Source organism: Hevea brasiliensis, chromosome 8 (assembly GCF_030052815.1).
Source record: "Hevea brasiliensis isolate MT/VB/25A 57/8 chromosome 8, ASM3005281v1, whole genome shotgun sequence".
Taxonomy (NCBI): Eukaryota; Viridiplantae; Streptophyta; class Magnoliopsida; order Malpighiales; family Euphorbiaceae; genus Hevea; species Hevea brasiliensis.
In genome coordinates, this window is record NC_079500.1 from 10,141,629 (window position 1) to 10,161,150 (window position 19,522).

The 19,522-nt window shown below is 33.0% G+C and overlaps 2 protein-coding genes and 1 long non-coding RNA gene across 8 annotated transcripts; 1 reads left to right on the forward strand and 2 right to left on the reverse strand.

Annotated features, from left to right (window-relative positions):
- Positions 1-3,854: 3,854 nt before the first annotated feature.
- LOC110646762 (cold-responsive protein kinase 1-like) lies at positions 3,855-9,605 on the reverse strand. 2 transcript variants are annotated; one of them, XM_058151232.1, is made up of 8 exons: positions 9,133-9,603; positions 7,473-7,876; positions 6,145-6,264; positions 5,454-5,581; positions 5,078-5,291; positions 4,721-4,952; positions 4,461-4,611; positions 3,855-4,335 (listed from the first exon to the last, which is right to left on the reverse strand). In XM_058151232.1, exons 1-8 carry the CDS (start codon positions 9,510-9,512, stop codon positions 4,015-4,017), a joined length of 1,950 nt encoding a protein of 649 aa, XP_058007215.1. In that variant the 5' UTR covers positions 9,513-9,603; the 3' UTR covers positions 3,855-4,014. The 2 variants fall into 2 exon arrangements, with proteins under 2 accessions (XP_058007215.1, XP_021655998.2); XM_021800306.2 differs by lacking the exon at positions 6,145-6,264 and having other exon boundaries at positions 9,133-9,605.
- Positions 9,606-11,266: 1,661 nt separating this feature from the next.
- Positions 11,267-16,594, forward strand: LOC110646766 (uncharacterized). 5 transcript variants are annotated; one of them, XR_009150554.1, is made up of 4 exons: positions 11,270-12,035; positions 13,500-13,595; positions 14,502-15,037; positions 15,336-16,594. It is a non-coding gene; the product is annotated as an uncharacterized LOC110646766 (long non-coding RNA). The 5 variants fall into 5 exon arrangements; XR_002493212.2 differs by having other exon boundaries at positions 11,271-12,035; positions 16,242-16,594; XR_009150553.1 differs by lacking the exon at positions 15,336-16,594 and having other exon boundaries at positions 11,267-12,035; positions 12,242-13,595; positions 14,502-15,291.
- LOC110646765 (cold-responsive protein kinase 1) lies at positions 14,297-18,525 on the reverse strand. Its single transcript, XM_021800310.2, has 8 exons — positions 18,389-18,525; positions 16,861-17,264; positions 16,632-16,751; positions 16,147-16,274; positions 15,768-15,981; positions 15,399-15,630; positions 14,944-15,094; positions 14,297-14,818 (listed from the first exon to the last, which is right to left on the reverse strand). The coding sequence occupies exons 1-8, from the start codon at positions 18,493-18,495 to the stop codon at positions 14,498-14,500; spliced, it is 1,677 nt and encodes a 558-aa protein (XP_021656002.2). The 5' UTR covers positions 18,496-18,525; the 3' UTR covers positions 14,297-14,497.
- Between the last annotated feature and the right edge of the window lie 997 nt (positions 18,526-19,522).

Below are 19,522 nucleotides of genomic sequence, written 5' to 3' on the forward strand. Positions count from 1 at the left end.
AATTTTCCAAGCATTAAAAACATCAATCAATTTACATTCTTATTTCATTCAAAATAATTTTCCAAAATTTGGGCCAACAACATATAATTCTTTGTCAACCAGAGTATTCAATATCCATAAAGTCATAAATAAATTTCACAAATCATTCAATTAAAAATTCAAATAGAAAATCAAATAGAAGTTAATTGTTGTGCACAAACCTCTAATGAGTCGCCTCTTTGCCTTAACTCACTGTTTCCTTATTCTTTCCAGTGTTTTTTTCTACTGAAACACACAATTTAAAGTGTTTCAATACTCATTCAACTCATTTCTAATAAGTAATCCAACATTTAAATTTTGTAGACCTAATCTACACCAATAAGATTTATAAATTTGAATCTTTTGCATTAGGTGCATTTGTGGTTACTATTCATTTAACTAATTGGCTAAAATATTAACTTTTTTATACTTAATAGGTATATTAGTTATAATTACTCCCACATACCACATTTTGGATTACTTTTGTATTAGCTTTGATTGTCAATTGAAATCCCAAACTTCCCAAGTGAAATTCTAAAATTTCAGTTTTGAGTCACTTGGTTCTACTATTCCATTGAACCTTCTACAGTGAAAATTTAGCCAACTTCCCATCATCAAAGTTGTTCTTTAATGTCTTAAATTTAATTTTCTTTTTGAATCACTCCATTTGGAGTTTTGCAGCTCAAGTTATGCCACTTTTTCTAAGTCTGGCTGGATTGGTCAAAAATCCAGAATTTTGGGCCAATTCTGGTTCTGACAGATTTGGGATGCCAATTTTGGTTGGCAATTTGACTAGGTTATGGTCAGAATTTAGGTTTGTGATCTTCATGAAAGTTGTTCTACTATGTCTAAGCTTTCCAATGGTATAGAAATTACATCATTTGGACCTTCCTACACAGAGTTATGACCATTTGAATAAGTACTGTTTATATGGTAAATTCTGTACAGTGGCAGGGCACCTAATCCGGATTCAACCCAATTTTTCACCAACTTGTGGTCAGTTTTAGGGCAAGGTTTCTACATGAAAATTGTTGCTTTGGGTCTTAATTTTCATCTCCAATTGGCCTCACACCAATTGGAGCAACAGAATTTCAATTATGGCCATTTGAGTGGACCATGGTCAGGCTGTCCAGAATTGGACATTACCATTCACAACTCAATTCCAACTTTAATCATTCACTCACACTCCAAATCACACCAATTGACCAATTTAAGCATCAATTAGGTTAATTGGGCATCAATTCACCAAATCCCTAAAATTTTCAATTGTCAAGAACCCTAATTGTCTAATTGTTACAATTCATTAAATTCAAATGCACAAATCATCTCTACCTACTCAATTAAGCTTGCCTACACCTTTAATTTCACCAATTCACATCAATTCCAACTTCTTCCTAGGCTGGCCGAATTTCATGGGGTTCCATACATGCATGATTTTTTTTATGTTTTGAGTTAATTTCTAATTATTCTACTTCATTTCCCCAACATAAATCAATTTAAAGTGTAGGGAGAAGAACTTACCTCAAATGAAGCTTTTATAACTTCTTATCTCTTCAAGTTTCTTCAATTTTCTTTCTCCCAAACTTCTTCTTGGAGTTCAACTTAAAGGTTTCTACTATTTTTCACAAGGGATTTATGGTATGGAGTAGGGTTTTAAGAGCTCCCAATTGGGTTTTAATGGAGGAAATGAAGAAAATGAGAGAGAGAGAGAGAGAGAGGAGAGAAGTGGACGGCCAAGGAAGAAGATGGAGAAGTGATTTTCTTTTCTTTTTTTTTTTAATTTGTCTTCTTATGTTAAAATTATCCCTAAGTTTCAAATTTTAAAATTTATAAATTTATTGTGTCATGCACGCTCAATGATGATGTCATAATCTTTTACTTTTTGAATTTTCTTTTCTTTTCATTCACCACTTCAATTTAAATCTATCTTTCATAATTTTAATTTTCCACATTTTAATGGATATTTAGGCCAAAAGTCACCTCTAAGGGTGAATTGACTATTTTGTGCCTTACCGGTCTGATCCGTTTTTCCAATAATACTAGATTGCTTCCTGAATCCTGATTCAATTATTTGAGCTTGTTCTCAATTCTTTTCTGTGATTTTCACATTTTCCCTAGCTTCGCAATTATCCCTAGGCCTGGGGTGTCACAGGGTCCCACACGAAATCAGGGTAGCAACTGAGCTCGCAGTCACTTCCCGGTTCGGTCACCCATCGCTGTGGCCTTAGCTCATTTAACCCATTATGCTTTGTTTTCTTTATTTCCATTTCACCTTTATATAATTTCTATTAATTTTTATTTATGGCTTTTAATAAGTGTCACCAATATAGTTCTAGATATTCTGACTGTCCGGGTAGACACTAGTTACCGAAACAGTAAAATGTATAAACTGCTTAGTATAGGGGTGTTACAGCTCCAAATTATCAAAACACAACAACTAAAACAGTATTCATCAAGTAAAAATGCAACACAAGGCATGCCTAATGTTTAACTACATATATATATAAGTGATACATGAGCATGCCAAAAGTATAATAATATTGAAATTATAAATAAAACAAATATCTACTCACAACACTTTAAAGGCTATTGTGGTGGCTGGGCGGAGGAAGAAGGTTGTCCCAGCTCACCTAAACAGTATACCAAAATTTATAAATAAACAACTTGAAACAAAGCTTTGGAAAATCAAAAGACAACATTAGGGTTTTGCCGAAAATCCGTCAAAGTTCTCCCTCTACCTAGGGCCTACCATCATGCAAAAAGGTTCAAATAACACTTCAAATTCTCAATTTCCCACAATCACAACACATTAATAACATATGACCCTTCCTGGACCCTCCAAATCAGTCAAAACTCACAATGTGAAAAAATTACATTTTAGTCCCCGAAGCTAACTTTTTAGGAAAAACCACCTAAACGAGCTTTAAAAATTCTAAAATTTTGCTCGTGGTCTTTAGTAATATTACTAAACTAATACAAAAGGAATTATAATTGTCTAACCTACCACTAATATTTATGAATTTTTAATATAATTCATGCACTCGATAATTAAAAAAACTTAGGTTTCAGGTTTACCTACGCCAATTCCGACATTTGGGACTTGTCCGAGGCGTTTAGAAATGGTGGGGAAGCCTATAACTTTGACCCGGTTCCGAAGTGGTTTTGGTAGTTTATTTGATTAGCCCGAAATTACATATCCGGGCGATGGTCGAATTGCTACGAAACGAAAGTACCTATGCAAAGCCCACAACACCAGGGGTTAGAATAAAATATTTATATTTACATATAAAATAATTATTTAAAAATTAGGGGTGTTACAATAATCCCAACACTTAAATTTGGAGAGAGTATGCAAATTATGTATTAATTTATTTTAACTTAGGTTTATATAAATGATTGAATTATTTTATATATTAAAATAACTAGCCAAATTAATATTACAACCCATCAACTTATATTCACCTTTTAATTTTTCTATTTTTCTGATGTGGAATATGTAATCCCAAGAGCAGTGCACAAAGTTGTATTTGTTCATCATCTTTTCTCTCATCTTCTTTTTTTTTTTTTTAATAAGTAAAACTTATAAGCTCTAAAAATTTCTTAAACAAAAATGTTAGTTTAAAATTATATTTTATAAGTTGGTTTAACTAATTTATAAGTTAAGATAAACACCGAGTCTATTATTGAGTTTTCATGAAAAGAAAAAAAAATGAATTAATCCAATCAATAAAAATAAAAACCTCCTTTCCTATCTATCAGTTTAAACTCATCAAGAAAATATGAAAAAAAAATCTTTAATAATCATTTAAAACGTGCAAAGCTTATGCTAGTTGAAATTCGTCAAAAATAATCTTCAATTTCAAAGGATTGCATTTTTCTCCATGGTTCTGAACATGGAAACATAATTACATTTGTGAAAAGCTACTATACTTATGACTGAAATATCTTCATGGTTTCTAACCAATTTGCACTTCACATTTTGTGAATCTACAAAGGTTAGCGAGCTGAGATTTGGGTGATAGAAGCAGTGGCATTGGATGAAGAGGATGCGGTAGATGTGGATTTGTCCCCATGGACAACCACCCTTTCTTCATTATCAATAAAGGGAGGCCTAGTTGGTGGAGGATGCTCTAGTGAACCCTTACTTTTGAGCAGAACAACTACTTCAGACATTGTTGGCCTTAAGCCAGGTGAAGTTTGAGTGCACATCAAGGCAATCTCTATGATTCTCTTCACTTCTTTTGCGTCATATTCATTTGGATCTAAGCTTTCATCCACCAGTTCCAGGTGAGAGCCATTCTCATATAGCCTCCATGCCTTTTTTTAGACACACAAAATGTGAGAAAATAGTATCTGACTGAACAAATCTGATTTTGAAGTGGGAAAAAAATAACTGAATAATATTTTCAATTTTTGCTTTAATCGAGCCTTGTAGTACTCACCCTTTTCAGGAGGTAATCAGAGCCAGGATCAACTCTCATCTCATTGTTCTTTCTGCCACTGATGATTTCTAGGACAACTACCCCATAGCTATAGGTATCCACCTTTTCTGATAACTGTCCATGGATTGCATACTCGGGTGCTGTGTATCCCCTGATTTGAAATTTGTGTTATTGACTATTAGTGGAGAAAACTAATCACTTCTTTCATAATTTTATTAGAACTGTTGAATTGCTTTAGTGTAATAGTAATCAATACTAACAATGTGCCAGCAAATTTGGTGCTCAGATGAGTTTGGTCATCTGGCAGAAGCCTTGCCAACCCAAAATCTGCTATTTTGGGTTGGAAATCATCGTCCAAAAGAATATTGCTTGGTTTGATGTCTCGATGGATGATGCATACATGAAATTGCTCGTGTAGATATGCAAGACCTTGAGCTGTTCCAATGATTACATCCAATCTCTGTTTCCAAACAAGGGATCCTTTTCTTTGACCTGAAAAAAAAGAAGATATTTATTACTACTTGTAATTGTAAATGTTAATTAATTCTCTGCTATAATTTTAGTTTTAATTGTTATCGTACAACTCAGTTTATGCACATTGTAGTAGAGATGTTTACCAAATAAGAATCTATCAAGGCTGCTGTTTGCCATGTATTCATAGACAAGAAGTAATTCTGGTCCTTTGCTACAACAACCAAGTAGGCGTACAAGGTTCCGGTGATGAACATTACTTATAAGTGTAACTTCACTTGCAAAATCTGCCTTTGCTCTTCGTGATTGTCCTAGAGCTAGTTTCTTTACTGCAACTATTTTCCCATTCTTTAAAGTACCCTGTTTATTTCCATAGCTAATTAGCAATTTAGGCCATAGACAATTAGCAATAAATGCGAACATTTGCTTTAGGATGTAGAAGTTGGAAGAACCAAAGAAGGAAGCACATGCTAAACATAATTGTAGAACTTGTGTGATAGTTGATTTTCTTATTTACTTTACCTTGTATACATCACCAAAACCTCCTTCTCCTAGTTTGTTTTCTTCTTTGAAATCCTTTGTTGCAGATTTCAAGTCTTTGTAACTGAAATTTGTAGGACCTCGCAATTCAGTTGCTCCTAATATGTCACCTGCTACATAGGAAATTACTTAGAATATCTTTTCGAGGAGCTCAAATTGGTAAATAAAGGTAAACGATATTTGAACTTCAACGCTTATTATTTGACAATTGACGAAAGAAAATCAACAGTAAAAGAGGAAAGTGGTAATAGAAATGTTTTAAAATAAATGATTCAACTTTTAAAAGATTGAAGACTCTTCATTGAGTAAATAGCTGCAGTAAAGCATTTGTCTTGTAATGCAGGCAGTCAAGGTTCTAATCTCACTTCAATTAACATGTTACTTCCATACTCTTTTAATGACTAAGAAAACATGAAAAGAGTTTGGATGTATCTAAAATAAACTCGAGTTCATAAGAGAACGAGTTTAATAACTGTTAGATTAAATATTTGTATCGAGATATATGCATAATTATTTAGAGTATATATATAAAGTGCACGAATCTATATATAAAAATTCAATCTAACAGTGGATACACTCATTCTTATATGAGCTCGAGCTTTTTATAGAGATACCTAAAGAGTTTTTGTTAAAGAATGTGCATTGGAAATGATATTTTTGTTGTTTGCATTACCTCTAGAAGCTTTCTTCCTCCTTGAATGCTTAAACCAAACAATTAACACAACAACAAACAAAAGAAAGCCTCCACCCCCAGCCACTCCTCCAATAAGTGCTGTCTTTTTGCCAGAACTTCCTGTGGGAACATAGCGAAATCAATATGCAATCAAAACTTTCCAACCTCGAAAATAGACTGCAAAACCAGAAAAGGAAGATTGCGTTCTTTTTTTTTTTTGATGAGCAAGAAAATTTTATTAATTGAGAAGGAAAGTATATGGTGCAGCTCCTAGCTATTCCAAGCCAAAAGACAAAACCCTGATACACCAACCTATGGGAGACAACATGAACAAGTCCAAAAAATAAAAAGATCAAAAGGTCATGAAGGACAAGGAACAAAATCAAAATAACAGATGATGCGCTGATATGTCAACAAGACAGCTAAATTTCTTTGCAAAAGGATAAAAGCTGACAGATGCAAAAAGCCAACTCGAGTCTCTGAGCAACTTCACCTCAAGAGTGCACTAATTCTACGAGGAAGAAACATCCTCCAGAACAGAGGTTTCCATGGTAAGAAATCATACTGAAATGCAATAAAATTGATAATATCAACATATCTTCAACCAAATTCAATGATATACTACTAATAGAAGGGCAATAAATCCTCTTTTCTCTCCATGTTCTCCAATCTAATTCTATACATGATTGAACATACCACCAATAGTGCCAACGCCCCATTCCCAAAAGTATGGCAGGCAATGGACTACTTATAATGAATACCCATTTTGCAGCATTCAATAGCTTATTGAGCACAAAAACACCAACAAACTTCTTATAATCAAGATTCAATTCAAAATCTTCAACAAATCCAATTTGTAATCATCAATAGCCCATTAAGCACATAACCATCAACAAACTTAGTTTGATCCAGACAAATATAGCAAACAGTTGCCCAAATTCAGCCCTCTGATAGGCAAAACAAAATCAGCAATGTCATTGGAACATCAAAAGAGCTAAGTTACTATGCGAAATCCAACCAAAGGATTTCAGCTGTGGTAAACAGTGGGTCACATTAGGATTATGTGACATTGGGGGATAAAAATATTGATAAGAAAGTATAAGGTCTGCAATTCAGAGAGAGCAAGCCAGGCCAGAGATTAATTTTGTAACTTGAATGTTCACATTATTAAAGGTATGTCAAAAAGAAACGTGTAAAGAGATCAATTTGTCGGCCATTTCATAGCATATGTTTAAATATAAAAAATAGATGAGACACCAGTAATACGTTAAATTCACTATCTCAAAGCATATAATTTATTGAGTTCTTGTTGTTAAAGAGAATTTCACCTGTTTTCAAGAAGGGTTCAAGATTAATAGTCTGGTTATCAGCGAAGAATGGTGTATCCGAATACCTCATGAAACACCCAGAATCGACCGCCCTACCGTCTGCAATAGGAGGGCATCTCTGAACGTTGGTAAATGCTACTTGCATGCAAGCTAAGCAGCCTGCTGAATCAATGGTTTGAACACATTGTGCAATGCCGTATACTGATTCATTATTAGCGCCCACAACTTCCCTCTTACTAGCAGCAAAGAAACCATTTATCCTTGGTGTCGCGATTTGAAGATCATTTACCAATCCTTTCACTGCTGTTTGGAAAGCAGTAACTAGTGCTGATGTATTTCGATTCCCACAAAACTCGCGGTTGGCATCCCGAGTGGTTTCTCCATAGAAGTCACTTCTCTCATACCTGAAAAGTTAGAGACACTAACATCTGATTAAATTTGGCTTCAAGTCAAATGGTGCGTTTCATGAACAAGAGCTTCACGAGAAGAAAGATTGAATGAACATCAGATAAGAGGCCGCTATGTGGACTGAAATAGAAGAATCTGAAGCTTGGCAGGAAAGTTAGTTTGGCTGGCAAAGATATTTTGATTATTGTAGAGACTTTGTGAACTGATATATAAACTCATTGTGCAGGAATTAGTTGTGTTTCCTCCATTTTCCTTTTCTCTGTAAATTTTCTCTGGTTTTCTTAGCTTCCTTGGGAGGTTTAGTTTTGCTCAGGCCTTGGAAAAAATAATTTGGTTTTTGCTTGTTAACTTTCCTTCCCATGGTTCAGCTCTATGGTTGTGTATTATTTTATTGATTCACACTGTCATCATATTCATGTAGAATATAACAAATCCTTCCATTTCTCCCCTTTGAATTAATAATAATGGTCATTAAAAAATTAATTTAAAACCCCAATAATTTATGCTCTAATTAATTTTAGTATCTGACAAATTCTCTTGAATTTGCAAATTAATTTAGTCTTCAATTATTATTATTATTATTATTATTATTATTATTATTATTATTATTATTATTATTATTATTATTATTATTATACATTGAAATAGTCCACTTTTTTATATACTAGTTTTTTTAGGTGTTTAATATGTTATTTATAATTTATTTATATTTTTAATTGTAAATAAAGATCCATTAAATATAAAAATCTTTAAAATTATGATATTTAAAAATTAAATTTTACAAAATTAAAAATTAAAAAGTAATTTTTAGTTAAAAAATCTAAGTTTATGTCATACTAATAGTAAGAATAATTATTATTTTTATGATATTTATTGAAAAAGGTACTATAAATTAGTGGATGATGATCATAATTCTTATATATAATATTAATTATAATAAAACTCTAATCATTTTTTCTCTAAATGTTTTACTAGATAATCAATATTAACTAACTTTTAAACTTTTACAATAATGTTTAATATGTAAAAAATAAAAATAAAAATAAATTTAAATTAAATTTAAAATATAAATATGTACAAATAAATAATTAGCAAGACTCAAATTACCAACATAATGAAAGCGTTATTTAAGTATCATTAACTCAACCAATCACCTTGACTATATATATATCTCATGTTCTAAAGGATAAAATTAATTTTTTTTAGTAAAATTAATTATTCTTCTAATTATTTCATTAATCATTTCAAGTACCTTAAAAAGCAGCCATCATAAATGACACGAGCACCATTAGCGGCGGAGCAATTGCGTATTTTAGTAGAAGCAACGGTGAAACAACTGAGACATTCGGCGATGGACATATAATCTCTGCATTGGATCATAGCATACACGGAATCAGCGCCCCCAAATTGCTGCGTCGTCGCAAAATGCTTGCCGCCATTGATCTGCGTCCTGAGGTCGCTAAAAGAATTATTTAGGTTGATAATGAAATCTCTAAAATTTGAGACGTTGTAGTTGCTGCAACCTTCGTTTAGAAAGTTGAGTCCTGCGTCTGATTTTGCGACTTTCACCATATAATAATTATAACTCCATGTTATTGCCAGTGTATATAGCAATAACATCTTCGTCTCCATTGTTTTTGTATTCAATTTTGATGAAGCCGGCAATAAGATAGGCAGAGATTTTATGAAATTTAGTTAGTTTTTGTATTCAATACCGAAGATTTGCTTAGCCGCCTGCGTCTTAAGCAGAGATTGTTTTAGCATATGGACAAATGATGTTCGTCATGTGGACCAAAAAATAGTTATTGACTCGTATAATATAATTATAAGACTATTAAACATATTGAAAAGTCTGAATAAAGAGGATTCAGAATCTTATAAATAAAAAACAAGATAAGGGTTTTGCAGGTTTGAGTCTATGGGATTTGCAGGTCTGAGTCTATGGGTTTTGCAGGTTTGAGTCTATGCATGATATTTTACATTATAATAGAGACGTGCATCCAATCATACCACAAGAGAAAATCAATTTGGAAACGCTTATACAAATTTTTTAATTTAACTTAATCTTGTTAGGCAATAGAAATTATACAAATTATTATTATTATTATTATTATTATTATTATAGAATAAATTGGTGAAGCAATAGCAATATTTTAAATTTACTTTTTTAGGCACACGGTATTGATACATCTAATAAATAGAAAGTTAATAGTTTAGGGAGGTCTTATTATAATTTTAAAAGTCACTTGTGATTCTTTTTCGATAATATTAATTGTTTTAGTAACTATTAATTGTTTTAGTATAATTATTATTATTTATTGAATAATGTATTTAATTTAATTATTGAATGCAACTAATAGCTGTGAACTGATAGCTGGTAGTTAATGATAGTCTATTTATATTAAGTGTAGTTTATGTTAAGTGTAGTTGATTTATATTAAATATTTGATAAAACTATGTTTAACTGTTACTGTTAATATATAAAATAACTAATAAGGGTATACATCATATAATTTATTTTATTATTAAAATAAATATAAAATTATATATTTATTATATTATATTATATTATTTGTTTTATTATTAAAATAAATATAAAATTATTAATTTAATATATTATATCATTTATTATATTATTAAAATAAAAATATAATTATTGATTTATTATATAATATTACTTATTGAAATGAGAAAATAATTAATTTTTTTTTTTAAAATAATTAAATAATTTAAAAATTGTAGTTATAAAATAATAAAGTAATTTTATTGTTAATAAAGAAAGAACACCTTATAATTTTAAGTTTTTAGAAAAAAATATATTTTTTTAATAAATAAGTATTTTATATTTTATGTCATTAATAAAAAAATATTTTAATAAAATTGTAACATACTAATTAAGGTGATAAGATTATAAATAAAAAAGAATAAAAATAAATAATATTTATAATATTCATTTTTAATCACATAAAAAATATTATAATTTAAATAAAAAATAAAAATTAAATTAATTATCAGCTTATTATTTTTAGAATTGACAAAAATTATACTTTATGGATACCATATTTATTACTTATCAATTATCAACTTTATTTTTTTAATTTATTAAATATTTTAATTTAATTATTTAAATATCTATTAACTATTAATTAAACTCAAGAGATCAATCAAACACCTTAAATAAAAATTAAAACACTAAATGATATCCCAAGAGGGCCATAAATTAATTGAGCGTATCCACATGGACCAAGCCGGGGTGATATCAGCCTACCGTCAGGATTCATCCTGTCAACGTAACAATATTGGAGTTGTTAACCACTGAACAAAAGATTTCAAAGCCCACCCAAGATATAACTAGAAATGGGCTTTTTCAGCACGGCCCAATCAAATTTATATTTCTCGTTCGATGTCTGCATCCAGAATAGAAAAGCATCATTGACTTAATCAGCTTTAAATTTGAGGGAAATTTTTAATTGTACCGTTTAGCTTTAACGGGCTTTCGTTCCTCTTCAGTATAAAGGTGTTCACTCTCTTCTTAAATATGGTGGAAAGGAGATCTGTCGTTTGTCCTTGGACTGCAATGAAAATTTGTTTTCTTCCACAAATTTAGGGCTCCTTCCTTCCTTTGTTGGTTGAGTTGAATTTGAGTTTTGGTCCGTCAGAGATGCGAAATCAAGGGGAAACAGAGAATGGATTATGGCTGCCCCTTTGCCATTTATGGCAACCCCGACGCTAATCAAGCCAATTAGACTCTCCTTCATCGCCTCTAGCCTCCAAATAACACCTCCCAGCTGTCAGTTTTGCCGAGAATTGAAGAAGAAGAAGAAGAAGAATCCACCAACATGTTTTGTGCCATTTCTGATAACTCCAATGCCGACCAAGCCTTTCAGACCCTTCCCCATTGTTGCTGGACACTTGAGAAACTCTCTTGGCTATTGATTTGAATGGATTTTCGAAGGAGAAACAAATTAATCTCTGGATGGTTGAAGCTTACGGCCTTCAATTCTCATAGCTCTAGTGAAATTTTAGCGTGAAGAGGTTTCGATGGAGCTTACCCTAAGCTTATTCTACGGGTCACTACCTCCAACTACTCAACCCAACATTGGCAGAGAAAAAAAAAATGGAAAAATCTTGAGCCATTGCTGCTGAAGATTTAAGGTTCTATAAATTCTTTATTTTCTGAGTTTTAGTTTTGAGTTTATCTGTTTTGTGAGCTATGGTTATTGAAGTTTTGAAGTTCTGTAAGCTTTTGATTTTGTAGTTTGGGTTTGGGTTGAGATGATTGGATTAGATGGGCATTCAATGCGTTTTGAATTTAGTTTCCTTTAGCTGTCATTAATCTTTCCCTAACCTCCATTTTTTAGCCGTGAGTTGAAAGATGAAGAGGAACCAAAGATTCGGGGAAAAACAGAACTTATGGATTCAACACCCAATACTTCGATGAAATTCTAGCATATGAGGTTGCCATTAAATTCCTATGAGCCTCTTCTTTCTGTCCCCATTGCCAGTTAGGTGATTTGCTGACCGTTAGCAGAACTCACAAGTTGCAACAGTTGGTTTATCCTTTTTTCTTCTTGTTTCCTTTTTTTTTTTTTCTTTTTTTTTTATTGAACACCTATGCTTGTTTTTTTTTTCCCCAGAAAATAAGCCCATGTTTCTTTTTTTTTAAAACTATATTTATATATTGGATGCCTGTTTCTGGTTGCACTATTAGTGTGACAGTAAATTCTTCTTCAAGTGTAATTTCTTGTTTGCTTTGCTGGAATTTAAATGTTTGATAAGTTTACTTTTTGTGACTCCTTTGGAATTTAAACAGTTTACTTTGCTGGAATTTCTTCTTCAAGTGGCCTGCAGTCTCAAATCTCAATACATCTTTGTGACTAGTTCCCTTTCTCTTCTTTAAAGAGAGTTTTGTTACAATGATTCCAAACTTACATAGCTGTATAAGCTATTCTATATTCTTTCTTTCAAGCGTCAGCCTTTCATTGTTTCACCTTAGATTTGTATTTGCTGACTGCTTTTATGTAACATCATCGTGCCATTTCTCTATGCATGATCAGTAGTGCATATATATTTATTAAATAGAGGAATTATTAGTTAATAATTAGCATTAAGTAAAGTTGTTGGTAGTGATTTCTGCCAAAGTTGACTAGAACACACTAATTTTAGATTACAAACACTAGCTTTTTTTGTTATTTTTTTTATATAAATGTATATAAAACAAATCACAAGGTTCTTTGAGGGATTAGATTCTTATATCATTGAGCTCATAAAAATACAATCACACTATTAATTCATGACTCTCCTTATATCAAATATGCATTCCTCGAATTTGAAGGACAAGTGTAGTAAATTATGTAAGATTCAACTCATTTATGACTTCGTTTTTTTTTTTTTATTTTTTAATTGGCTGTGTAAGAATAAAATTCTTTTGGTAATTGTGGATATGGCTTATTCAAAATTTATTTGTGATAATCACATCATTATAACTAGATTTTGAATATTGAATGAACCATTATTATATAATTTTCTCTTGTTGTATTTGTATATGGATAGAATATTTAGATAGGCAAGGATAAATAACTTGACTAATTCTTGTTGTATATGTTGGTACTCTTGAAGGTAGTGATAAAGGTGTTCTTTATAGTAATGTAGAGCTATGTGGGCTTGATCCTCTTCCTTAGGAGGTGCATTGGCAGACTTCCGGTGCAGTGCAAAGTAGGTAGCTATAAAAAAATGTGTTATAGTTACTTGGTACCGTGTGTGTAAATAAATTTTTCTAAATTAAATATTCATTATTTGACTTGCGATATGTATTTTGGTGTATTTTGATTGTCTTTAACTTGTATCGGTGATCTAACTTGTTAGGGCCTTAACATAGGTTGATTTATTGACTTACTTATTTTTAATTAAGTGTTTGAGAAATTTATGAATTGCCATGGAGAAACTGTCAGTTTGTGTCTAAGTTATACATGTCTTAGTTAGGGAGAATGGGTGTGACAGATACTTTCTTAATTAGTTTTGGGGGTAGTTAGACCCCATTACTGAACAGCTAATTCACGGTTAAAGATATTAAATGTAGATAGTAGTCGAATTGTTGTAGGAATAGCAATTTCTTAATATGGATACTGGCGGTTTATTTTTCCTTCATTTAGTAGAAAATAGAAATGAGCAGGAAACTTTTCTTACCTACAAAAAATATGTAGCATTGGATGTTTGGAAGCACTAAGGAGTTATGATAAATTATAAGACACTATTTGCTAGCTTTGTCTAAGGACATGCCATTTCTTATTCACCTTTTGTTGATCCTATGTACCACTACCATCATCCCTTATTTCCACAAAGCTAGGGCCTCTGAGGCTATTCCAGTTCTAGTTGAAATTCTTGAGCTACATGCTCTCTCTCTACTAGAATTTAACTTCACTAAGAAAGGTTGCCATTTTGTTTATTCATGTATATTTTGTCAAAAATAATCATCAATGTCAAAGGGTTGCATTTTTCTCCAAGGTTCTGAACAAGGAAACATAATTACATTAGTGAAGAAAGCTACTAAAACCATGTAATTCACCATACTTAAAGACTGATATATCTTCAAGATTTCTAATCAATTTGCTTCTCATTTAGCGACCTGACACCTGAGTGGTGGAAGCAGTGGCATTGGATGAAGAGGATGCGGTAGATGTGGATTTGTCCCCATGGATAACCACCTTTTCTTCATGATCAATAAAGGGAGGCCTAGTTGGTGGAGTATGCTCTAGTGAATTCTTACTTTTGAGCAGAACAACCACATCAGACATTGTTGGCCTTAAAGCAGGTGAAGATTGAGTGCACATCAAGGCAATCTCTATGATTCTCTTCACTTCTTGTGAGTCATATTCATTCGGGTCTAAGCTTTCATCCGCCAGTTCCAGGTGAGAGCCATTCTCATATAGCCTCCATGCCTTTTTTTAGCCACAAAAGTGTGAGAAAACAGTATCTAATTGAACAAATCTGATTTTGAAGTGGGAAAAAAATAACTGAATTATATTTTTCAATTTTTGCTTCAATCGAGCCTTGTAATACTCACCCTTTTCAGGAGGTAATCAGAGTCAGGATCAACTATTGTCTCATTGCTCTTTCTGCCACTGATGATTTCAAGGACAACTACCCCATAGCTATAGGTATCCACCTTTTCTGATAACTGTCCATGAATTGCATACTCTGGTGCAGTGTATCCCCTGATTCGAGATTTGTGTTAATGACTATTAGTGGAGAAAACCAATCACTTATTTCATGTATGATGAAGTCACACATTAGGACATATGAATGTTATTGATTTGAGTCAGGCTTAGCTGTTAGCTCTCTTTGTCTTTTTTGCTAGAGCATTTTAATGAACAACCCAAACTTTTATTGCATAAGAATTTCCTTGGACGTACATATGATGTTAATTCTCAAACATACAAATGTCCATGTGAACAGGAAAAATAATTTTGCATGTTTGAACCATTGAATTGCTTTAGTGCAATAGTAGTCAATACTTACAATGTGCCAGCAAATTTGGTGCTCAGATGAGTCTGATCATCTGGCAGAAGCCTTGCCAACCCAAAATCTGCTATTTTGGGTTGGAAATCATAATCCAAAAGAATATTGCTTGGTTTGATGTCTCGATGGATGATGCATACATGAAACTGCTCGTGTAGATATGCAAGACCTTGAGCTGTTCCAATGATTACATCCAATCTTTGTTTCCAAGCAAGGGATCCTTTTCTTTTACCTGTTTCAAAAAAAAAAAAAAAAAAAGAAAAAATATTTATTACTACATGGAATTGTAAATATTAATTCTCTGCTAGAATTTTAGCTTTAATTGTATCATACAACTCAGTTTATGCATATTGTAGTAGAGATGTTTACCAAATAAGAATCTATCAAGGCTGCTGTTTGCCATGTATTCATAGACAAGAAGTAATTCTGGTCCTTTGCTACAACAACCAAGTAGGCGTACAAGGTTGCGATGATGAACATTACTTATAAGTGTGACTTCACTTGCAAAATCTGCCTTTGCTCTTCGTGATTGTCCTAGTGCTAGTTTCTTTACTGCAACTATTTTCCCATTCTTTAAAGTACCCTGTTTATTTCCATTGCAAATTAGCAATTTAGGCCATAGAGAATTAGCAATAAATGCGAACATTTGCTTTAGGATATAGAAGTTGGAAGAACCAAAGAAAAAAGCAGCCATGCTAAACATAATTGTAGTAACTTGCGTGATAGTTGATTTTCTTATTTATTTTACCTTGTATACATCACCAAAACCTCCTTCTCCTAGTTTGTTTTCTTCTTTGAAATTCTTTGTTGCAGATTTCAAGTCTTTATAACTGTAATTTGTAGGACCTCGCAATTCAGTTGCTCCTAATATGTCACCTGCTACACAGGAAGTTCTTTCTTTTCAAGGAGCGAATTGGTAAATAAAGTTAAGAGATTCAGCTTCAACACTTAATATTTGGCAATTTATAAAAGAAAAGTAACAGTAGGGAAAGAGGACAGTGGTAATACAAATGTTTTAAAATAAACGATTCAACTTTTAAAAGATTGAGGAATCTTCTTTGAGTAAATAGCTGCAGTAAAGTATTTGTCTCAAAATGCTGGCAGTCAAGGTTCTAATCTCACTTCAATTTAACATGTTACTTCAATACTCTTTTAATGATTTGAGGAAGCATGAATGGGCAGAGTTTTTTAGAGAATGTGCTTTGGAAATGATATTTTTGTTGTTTGCATTACCTCTATTAGCTGTCTTCCTGCTTGAAAGCTTAAACCAAACAATTAACACAACAATAAGCAAAAGAAGCCCTACACCCCCAGCCACTCCTCCAATAAGAGCTTTCTTTTTACCAGAACTTCCTGTGAGAACATAGGAAAATCAATATGCAATGGAAACTTTCCGAGCTCGAAAATAGACAAGAAAACTCGGGAAGGAAGATTGAGTTCTTGTTGTTAAAGAGAATTTCACCTGTTTTCAAGAAGGGTTCAAGATTAGTAGTCTGGTTATCGGTGAAGAATGGTTTATCGGAATACCTCATGAAACACCCAGAATCGACCGCCCTACCATCTGCAGTAGGAGGGCATCTCTGAAGGTTGGTAAATGCTACTTGCATGCAAGCTAAGCAGCCGGTTGAATCAATGGTTTGAACGCATTGTGCAATCCCGTATACTGATTCATTATTAGCACCCGTAACTTCCTTCTTACTGGCAGTAAAGAAACCATTTATCCTTGGTGTCGCAATTTGAAGTTCATATAGCAATCCTTGCACTGCTGATTGGAAAGCAGTAACTGGTGCTGATGTATTCCGATTCCCACAAAACTCGCCTCTGCCATCCCGAGTGGTTTCTCCATAGAAGTCGCTTCTCTCATACCTGTAAAAGGTGGAGAACATTAACATCTGTAATAGAAATGGACTAAAAGGTTATTTTTATTTTATTTTATTTCTTGATTGTTTTGAAAAGAAAAGCACAGCAAGCCAATGAGTAATTGATGACTGAAGCAAATAATATTGGCAAGAGACCTCAAATATCGACATAAACGGCAAGGGAAAACACGCACGCAGAATGGGAAGACGACGTCGTTTTTCTGTCTAGCTTTGAGGAAGGCAGGCCAGACGTGTAGGAAGAAAGCACATCAGCAACGGTATTAGAACTTTTAGAGGAAACCGGTCAGGCTTGAAAGGCCTAATAGCCCTTTGAACAATTTTTCTCTAACAAAACCCATTTGTCCAGCCAACCAAAGCACAAAGGATAAAATTACCCCTCAAATTTGCACTCTAGGTCTACCGCGCATCTCCTAACATACAAATATTGCATTACCAAGCCCGGAAGGGCAGGATTATGGAGTTGCCCAACCCAGTCTCAACAGAAACGCAGCCCAGCTAAAAGCCCAGCCCCTAACATCGAAACCACCTTCCGCCCTTAGGCACGCAGGAAGCCGAAATCACCGTGGCCACAAACCAGCGTCATCAGTGATCTTGAAGTACACATGCAAACCAACTACCTTGTGACTCTATCGGAGCATCGCCAAATCTCCCATCGCCAGAGATTGGTGTAGAGATTGAGGGAATCGAGATAGAAGCAAACATGACTAGACACAACGCCAAAAGGAACGCAGACTGTGACACAAAATTTTCTTTCCTTCTTTCTTTCTTTATTTATTTTTTGATAAAATTGTTAAAATGGAAAAAATTTTTTATGGGTAAATTTGAAACAATATATATTTAGATTTTAACGAGTCAAGAACCGTTTAATTTGTTCTTCCAGCTATAATTTGCTGCTTGCTTTGGATGGAAAGGCTTACTTAGGTGTAACGGTGCACATCGGATTAAAGGGCTTTAAGTGGGTGTTTGGATTAACTTTTTAATTCTGTATAACTCATATGTATTCAATGGCTAAACAAAACAAGCCTCAAGAATGAAGATCACAGAAGAGGAAGAAGCTGAAACTTGGCAGGAAAGTTAGTTTAGCTGTTACTTAGCTATCATTATAAGTACCTAAGAAAGCAGCCATCATAAATGATCCGAGCACCATTAGCAGTGGAGCAGTTGCGTATTTTAGTAGAAGCAACGGTGAAACATCTGAGACATTCGGCGGTGGACATATAATCTCTTCATTGGATCATAGCATAGACGGGGTCAGCGCCTCTATGTTGCTGTGTCGTCGCGAAATGCTTGCCACCATTGATCTGCGAGCTGAGGTCCCTAAAAGAATTATTTAGGTTGACACTGAAATCTAAAACGTTTGAGACGTTGTAGTTGCTGCAACCTTGGTTTAGAAAGTTGAGTCCTGCGTCTGAATTTGCGACTTTCACCATGTAATAATAACTCCATGTTAGTGGATTAGTGCATATAGCAATAACATCTTCGACTCCATTTTTTTTATTCAATTTTCTCTCAAAGTTTTAGTCTTTGGCTTAATTTTCATAGAATATGCGATGATGAAGCCAGCTATAAGATAGGAGCCTAACGTTGGTTACACGTTATTTATAATACTTTTAATTTAATTTTTTTAAATGTAATTTTTTATATATGATATAATATTATTATAATATATTAATTTTTAAGATAACTGTATTTTATTTTTAACTAAAATTAATTTATAGTTTTAATTTTTTTTTATATCGTCGTGCTTGCTCATCTAAAGGCTGAATGATCATGGAAGCTCCAAGGGGGCGAGTAGTGCTCATGGGATGTAGTACAGTGTGATAAGGAATGTGGTCATGTGATTGGCCTTGACTTAAGAAGTGGATTAGTAGCGGTCTCTATGGTTCCTTCAACTTCAGCGGTAGAATCAATCAGTGTTGGATGCAGAAATAACGCCCACGGCCCTATTTGAAAAGATATTATTTAAAGGGACACTTCCAAACTCTAAAACAATTAATCTTGTGAAAAAAGAAAATCCCTCTAGCAGTACTCTTCCATCAGCCTTTAGCCTGGCGGATAACCATTTTAATAACTCACAGCTGCATCCTTAATCTCTTTTACTTTGCTGGCCAAATCCCATCAAACATCTCAAAGTAGTCTCTCCTTTACTTGAGCGAAAATGACCATTAGATACCCAGGAAGCAAGATTTTGGAAGCCAATATTTATTAATTCAAACAATATTTTTTTTTATTATTCATTATAAA